The sequence below is a fragment of the Gouania willdenowi genome, chromosome 17 (genome assembly GCF_900634775.1).
Source record: "Gouania willdenowi chromosome 17, fGouWil2.1, whole genome shotgun sequence".
Lineage (NCBI taxonomy): Eukaryota > Metazoa > Chordata > Actinopteri > Blenniiformes > Gobiesocidae > Gouania > Gouania willdenowi.
This window is the reverse complement of record NC_041060.1, coordinates 13,620,128-13,628,296: the sequence shown is the minus strand read 5'-3', so window position 1 is coordinate 13,628,296 and position 8,169 is coordinate 13,620,128. Positions and strand designations below refer to the sequence as shown.

General features: G+C 36.3%; 1 protein-coding gene across 1 annotated transcript; it reads right to left on the bottom strand.

Moving 5' to 3' along the window:
• Positions 1-278: 278 nt before the first annotated feature.
• mgst3a (microsomal glutathione S-transferase 3a) lies at positions 279-6,911 on the bottom strand. Its single transcript, XM_028472334.1, has 6 exons — positions 6,818-6,911; positions 6,387-6,513; positions 6,223-6,296; positions 2,995-3,052; positions 2,764-2,836; positions 279-857 (listed from the first exon to the last, which is right to left on the bottom strand). The coding sequence occupies exons 2-6, from the start codon at positions 6,501-6,503 to the stop codon at positions 694-696; spliced, it is 486 nt and encodes a 161-aa protein (XP_028328135.1). The 5' UTR covers positions 6,504-6,513; positions 6,818-6,911; the 3' UTR covers positions 279-693.
• Between the last annotated feature and the right edge of the window lie 1,258 nt (positions 6,912-8,169).

Genomic DNA, 8,169 nt, shown 5'->3' with positions numbered 1-8,169 from the left:
TATTCAGGCATCATGCTGCGTGTTGTATTTGCCAAATGAGGTGTGTGTGAGAGCTGAGTGTGTTTATGCTGTGTCATTGTTCCTGCACAAAGGCAAGTTGTCTTTGTCCAACATGATTAATCAGTGGGAGTGTTGTAAGGTGTGCTTGTCGGGACAGGTATGGTGGCAAGGTAAGGTGGACTTTGGGCTAATACTTGGCCAAGTTAATGGACATGTGCGCGAACACGTGGATCGTCATTATTTAGAGACGACGGCACAAAAGTGAAACATAAACCCAATTAAAAATAATTTCTTTACTTCTTTATTTGTCAACAGCAACAACAATCCATTGAATTGAACAGCAATTTAATCATCAAGTAGTTTTACTAGTGAAGTTAGCTTTTCAACTTCCATATTACCTTAGACTAGAAGGTGGCTGATTGATGGGGTTTTTTTTCCCTCAAAGTTTAAGGCAGTTGAAGAAAAAACCTATCCTGTTTGAACTAGGGTCATAGACTGCACCACATCAGCCGTCCAATCAGACAGCAGGGTTTCCGAAGAACCTGTCAGATCACTGAAGTCTAAAAAGCATGAACTTCAGCCGACTTGAAAAGCAGTAGCAGCACACACACTGTGACACATGATTCAAACTAGATGGACTGGCTGTGATAATAAAGTTGATTAAATGAGTTTGGTGTGAAGTCCCTGCTCTCACTAGGCAGAGGGCACAGGAGCCGGAACGGGAATAGGACGAGGACGGAAGCGTCCCATCGGTGGTCCACGCCAGCCCAGCAGGTGGCGTCCAAAGCTGAGAGTGGTCAGCATCATTCCCAGCAGTGCAATGTTCCCAAATCCTCCACGCATTCTTTTTTTAGGATCTGGTGAGGATAAAACAAATGCATTGTTTTTTTTGTGTTTTTTTAACATTATGTAAATATAGAAAACAATAGCAAAGATTGGTTTAGGCTGTGTTCGAAATGGCATCGTAATGTACAACTCATACAAAGTCCAACGTCAAAATGAGTATGTAGTGCCTTCCAATTACATAGTATGGAAAGATTGAGCATGCGAAAAATACCCAGATGTATACTATATCAGGACATTTTTCAACTCTTTCAGTGCCATTGATGTAATATTACGTAATTTAAAATCCATACAGTGCCATTGATGAAATATTACGTCAATTACGCTGTGGTGCTCACAGCACCACATACTAACACAGAACATGTGTGGACCTGATTGGATTATTGATAATGTTGCAATCGTGAGATTAAACCATCAACTAACCGGGCCAAATGGGTCATCTCTGCGTGTCGGGAGGAAGAGGAACTTACGTCTGTGTGATTGACGGGGGGCAGATACAAAATGCAGTAAGCAAAACATTCAACTGTGAGCCAGATATCAAAATAATAGGTGACATACAGGTGGCAGCAGCGCGCATTTGGATGAGAGATCACCCGTGATGGGCAGAGCTCAGAGGAAGAGGAAAAGAGTGTACAAGACAGAAAATGATACTACGAGAGTTGATGCTGAAGTTCCCAGCAGCTCACAACAGTGCACACTCGACCAGAGCATGTGTGGAACTAAGTAAACAATTGAGAGTGTTGCGAAGGTGAGAGAAAACGATCAAAAAACGGGGCAAGTGGTGAGACTCGGCATGTCCAGGAGGAGGAAGTTGAGTGTGTGGAGAATGACGGGGGAGAGACTTGGAGGATGGCCAAAATACAGTAACAAATCCATTCAACTCTGACCTACAGTAGATAGCAAAATTGTGTGACACGTGCCTCTATTCAACTGCGGATTACAGAAGAATGAAACAAGCAAGAAACAAAATTATTTTTTCTGATGACATCAGAGAATTGTCAGAATTCAGATTGCTTTAGTACAAAATATGCTGTAGGTCTTTGAAAATCAGTCAAAATGCTCAAAAATGGCTGGCACTGAGGGGGTAGAAATTCTGAAAATGGCTGGCACTGAAAAGAGTTAAGATTTTAGTCGACTAAATCTGTTACAGATATAGTCAAATAAAAAAATACAAAATGTTATCACCAATAAACCTGATATTGATTATAAATACAGATTTGACGTGATCAATGCGTAAGAACACGAGTTCTGATTGGATTGCATCCTATGTGACAAAATTATAGTTTAGTTTTTAATAAGCAGCAAATATATAATTTTAATATAGTTTTTGTTAACATGTTTCTTGTGTTTTTTTTTAACCCTCATATTATCCTCAAATATATATATATATATATATATATATATATATATATATATATAAAAACACATTTTACCCTTGGGGTCAATCTGACCCCAGGGACATTTGCCTCCAGAAAATGATTTTCAGAAAATTGGTGACCAAGTATTAGTGTCAGGCACTTTTTTTATTTGTTGAACACATAAATAACTACTGATAATGAAACCTTGACAAGTTTTATAGCTAAAACAGCTTGACCCCAGAAGAACACCAATGCGTGCAATGTGCTCAGCACATTGAAAATATATTATCATAATAATTGTATGCTTAATCAATTGTACCAATCAAATTAGAAAAAAACATGAAATATGAAGGAAAAAAAAAATACGTCAACTATTATTTTTTGAATGATAAACATTAAACGGGGTCAAATTGTCCCCAAGCATAATAGGAGCGGTAATTAGTCGGAGTTTAGTTATTGTCACTAGAAAAAATGTAGTCAACAATAACTATGAAGAAAATTTTTGGTCGACAAAATAAACACTGGTAGAAAATTAAACTAACATATTTGAAAAGTTACTTACCTCCTGTAGAGTATCCATGTGCGTACACCTCTCGACTGATGATCCACACAACTCCCAGTCCACTGACCAGACGCTGTGTTAGCAACAAACACCAAAGATAAGCTAAACTGTACAAATAATTACAACACCTTACATATTTCAGCTTCAGATGAAAAAACACATTTTATATTAACTTTGATGAAAAATAAAGACAGTATTTCAAGTTCATAGCAATAATTTGGCATGACTTACGGGACAATGGAGTCCGCCGACGGCCAGGCAAAAAAGAAAGGCTGGGTAAATCTCCAAACTAGTGTGAAAAAACAAAGAAATGTATGTAAGAGCTTTACTGAGGACTTCTACTTTACTGAGTGTTACTAATAGTTGTAAAAGTTTGGATTTACACTTGTCATTTTTTTTTTGTACAGTTACACAAACACAAAGGAAAAAAACTCACATAAAAATATCTGACATTACAGATGGTCAAGTTTGATAATGGGTAACAGTAACAGATAGTGTAGTAACTGATAAGTCATCTGTAACAAGTGTAAAAAAAGCATTGAATATCAAAGTTGGAGTGAGTTTGGAATTAGAAAAGAATTGATGGTAACTAATAACATTCTGTTATCCTCTTTATGCCTTTGAAAGGTACCCGTTGTGAATTTGAACTGCAAAATCTATCAAAAGATTATATATAATACTAGAGGTTTAGTCAGGTAACTTTCTTTAAAAGTCCTTATAGAGCAGCCAGAAGGAGGAAAAAAAAGCAGTCAACCAGTAAATGCAGTGGCCTCTAACACATTTCCCTCCTCTAAATCTCTTTAATGTCCTCCTAATCACCCGTCAGGCTGATTGATTTTGGCCACGTCTCGTAGGTAAACAGTGCAGCCGACTGCCGGCTGTGGCCGCTCTGATACGTAAGAATAGCTCACAATACCAGCTTTGTAGTTCATGCACTTCAGAAGGAGCTCCAACACACATCCTTGTGTCGTCCGTAGTGAAAAGAAAATCACGTGATATATTAAAAAAAACAAATACATAGAGGAATGTACTAGAAAAACATCGATAAAAAAGACGAAGACTAAAGCAAATTTAACTGCAATGGAATCAACGACTTAATTTGGATCATGCCCCATTTTTGATAAATAATTTATTTCGAACCCTAAGACAATTCTTTTGTTTATAGAATCAGTTTTTAATCATGCTTATATACTGTATTACAAATAGAGTAGTCAGGATTAGTGACGAGCTGTGCCAGCTCAGATATATACATATATATATATATATTTATTTGAACTACATTTATATTTGGGAAAGTAAAAGTATAAAATACGGATGTTTAAGATTGTACATTTTAATTTGAAAAAAAAAGGAAAAATTTAAAAATCAGGAATTACTGTTTTTTGTTTTGTTTTTTAAAAATCAATTACAAGACATTTCAGGGGGCCATATCTAAACTCCTGACCCCAAGGTTGAAAAACACTGCTTTAAACCATATTCAGCATTTTTTTTTTTTTTAAGAACTCCATCACATTAAAGCATGTCCTGTATATCTTTTATTTAATAATACAATGCTCAAATATAAGTGTGTAAATATGTTCAATGTTGTTTTTTAATCATAGAAAAACAACAGAAAACAGTTTAGTTGAATACATTTCTTCCTTTTGGTTATTTGAGACCTTCTATATCATTTTGTTTCTTTTTATTCAAATCACTTTATAAGGGTTTTTCTACAGTGATATACATCCTTTTAGCCTCATTCAGAGGGCCGAAGTTGAAAAAGTTCTGTTTCCTCCCTCCCTTGTTATTCCACGTTTTGTAAAAAGTCAGCTCCAAATGGGCGAGTTGCTGACGTCACCGAGCGGAAACTCCTCCTCCTGACAATCCTGGCTCTTCCTACCCTATATAAGAAAATAAGCTCCTCCCTCTCAAACTATCTCACAGGTAAAACAAACACTGTGGTTAAATATAGAATATACATTATACTTTATTGTCATATTTAAAGCTACATATTCAAAATGTGTTCTCTCTACATTTAACCCCTCCCTGAGGAGCAGTGGGCAGCCACGGTGTAGAACCCAGGGAGCGGTTCCATTTTTAGTACCCGTTATATTGCCCTGTATCACCTTTGCCTTCACACACACATGCCGCTTAAATAGCCATGTGTTGTATTGTAATGTGCAGTTTTTTTGGCTGAAAACAAACACAAGAGTGTGTGGATAGCAAACTGTTGTGTGGAGTCAGTGTCTACAGACACGCCTACCAGGAATGTCACGGTATTGACGACATACCGCAGTATTAAAAGTGGCTCTATATCGTCGTGGTTATGTCACGGTATAAAATAATGAGCTGTTGCGCTTAAAATTACGTTTTTTGAGCCAATGTCGTGCGACAGCGCGAGGTCAGAGGAGATAGGAAACACGGCGGATGGTGGCAGCAGCAGAGCGACATAGAAACAGAGGAGTTTGTAGAACTTGTGCATGATGCAGTGCGGCTACAAGTCAGAGGAGTGGAAACGTGTATGTGTGTGAGAGCGAGAGCGAGATAATGTTTTATAATCTTTGTATCATGGGTGGGTGAGTTTTATTGTATTGACTGTATTCCACTGTAATATAGAACGGACCAACTAGGGACAGAAGCTGTAAACTCGCACTAGCTGTAAACTTTTATGTGCATCACATAAGCTGCAAACTTATTTTGTATCCATTGAATGGCATTGTCCCCATCAAATAAATAAATAAATAAATAAATAAATAAATAAATAAATGTTGACAAAGAGGTTACTTCTAGTCCTAACCTCAAATGTTGACTTGTTCATATTTTTCTAGAAAAACCTCAAATTAAGTTAAACACAGAATTAGGAAGTTTGCACTACTTTGATTTCTTTGGCTGTTTTTTTTTAAATTTTATTTATTGTTAAGAAGCAGTTTCTGCGGCACCAGACGCAGGATCATAAAATGTCCCCATATGCACTTTGACACGAAGCCACGCCCACCAGCGTCACATCCAACTCGGTGAGTTTTTTCTCCTCTCATAAACATAAACCACCAGTGAAAAAAGCCCATGTGATTAGCGGCTAGCGCTATCCTAGCTCAGTGCCGACTTTCAAAGATGAAAACGTGTTTTAACATGTTTTAATCTCACCACCAATGCTGGAAAAAAAAAGTAACTACTTACTTCATTCACAAAGTAACTCAGTTACTATTTTGATTACTTACACCAAAAAGTAATGCGTTACTGGGGAAAAAAAATCACTTTTGAGTTACTTAGAATTAAAGAATGTGGCATCTTTAAATAGGGCCATTGCCTAATTTCACCAAAAATAAAAAATAAAAATAAGAAAATAAAAAAAACATGAAATGACCAGGGTTACAAATAAATTGTTACTGTCTCTGGGATAAATTGGAATTATAATACCCAAATGAGAATTACTGTATTGCAATAGGATGGGATAAGACGCAAGAGGATGTTTTCACTCACGTGTTCTGGTGTGCACGCTGGATGCAGTTGAAAACATTCCCAGTTTCCGGATCATCGCTGTACATTTTGGGATACTGTGGATTTGAGTGACATAGTTCCGTGTTTAGTCATCATAGGCTCCAACAAAGAAACATGTACGCTACTGGAGGATTTCAGTGACTCACCTGGACGTTGTACTTCTTCCGGGCTTTACCAACTCTCATGGCCAAATGTCCAATCATGGCTATGCTGGCCACTCCAGTCAAAACCACAAATCCATATTCTTTAGAAAGCACAACCATCCTGACGAGCCTGGGAGCACAAACAACGATAAAACAGAGCACTTCTACCGAACTAAAAAGGACGATTTTTCCTCCCCTTACGTTATCTTTATTCTGCTACACGTGTGCGTTTTTTAATAAAATATTTCCCACTTGTAGTTTCTCTTTCAGTTTTCACACAAAAACAAGATTAAACAGAACCAAGGACGAATGAAAGGGCGTGTATGTGCGTGAAAACTGAAGAAACAAAAAGGTTGGAAAATAACCCACGTGTGTTAATCCTCTGATTAAAAACAAAACATCCAGCTTCGCGATGTTAGAAAATAAAAGTTTACCTTTCGCCAAAAGCAATGAGAGATCTCCAAAGTTTCCTGCTCTGCTCAGTGTCACAGCGTTCAGTGTGCGTAAAGGCTGTGCGTAAAAGCGTTGCGTAACACAAACACACACCGAGGGCGTGGCAGCAGGGGGTTGCCAAATTCGGCAGATTTCCGCCTCAATAGGCTGTTTTGAATGTAGTTTTGTGGAATAAAATCGTTTCAGGCGAAATGTATCATGATTTGGTCGTTCAGCTATAATTACCTTTGTTTATTTATTTGAACAGGTTAAAAGAAAAAATAATAATAATAATAACAATAATAATAATAATAATTATTATTATTATTATACACAGAAATATACAAAGAAATTAAAGACAGCTTCATAGCAAGTTAGATACCTTGTTGAAAAGGGTGCAGGATGAAGTTAATATTATCTAGTCCTACCCCTCCATTGTTGCTTTTCTGCATTTCTTTTTAATTTAATCTTGTAAAGCATGTGTAGAAAAACTAAACAGAAGAAAAGAAAGTGTATCAGAAAGTAAACACATCGCTCATCTTTGGCATCCATTCAAAATGTGATTTGTAAAAAAAAAAAAAGAACTTGAACTTTTTTTAGTGATCTGCAGACTTTAATTTATTTGCTGCAACTGTTCCATGGATTAACTAATTTGACTGGTATACAGTGTGTTTCTGCATTGGTATGGACAGCCTGTATATTTTTCATGCTTATTCCACTAATATGGTGTTGGTTTTCTGTTATTTCAAATAGAGGTCGACCGATAAATCGATCTATTTAGAACTTTAGAGTAGCCATTAAAGGAAAAAAAGAACATAAAAAAACATCCATTCGGGAGTATGAATATACAAAAAAAAAAGTAATAATAATAATAGCATGTGCATGGGAGAGGTAGAAGCCAATAGGCTTACAAATAAAAAGCCGATAAAATAGGATAAGGATATAATATAAGACTGCTTGATCAAATATCCTTAACCTAACCACTTTTCAGGTTACTGTTTGATTCTATATTTTAAAGTATTTTGTGAACTTAATTACAAGATACCTTAAGTTAAGAAATAAGCTTGAAATATTTTAAACCGACTATTTGCACATTGTATATTGTTGTCGTACTTACCCGTCCTGTACTTTTTGTTCTACTTGGTTGTGTACGGGTATATTTAGTATTATTTAGAGTTCTATTGGTGTATTTAATTTAATTTCTAATGTATACATTTATATCATATGGGTGTTTCAATTGTCTTTCATAATCAATGTACTTTAAAAAAAAGTATACCGGCCTCAAATATCGGCTTTAGATATTGGCATTCGACTGATTTTTTTTTTTTTTTTTAATCGGTATCTGCATCGGCCT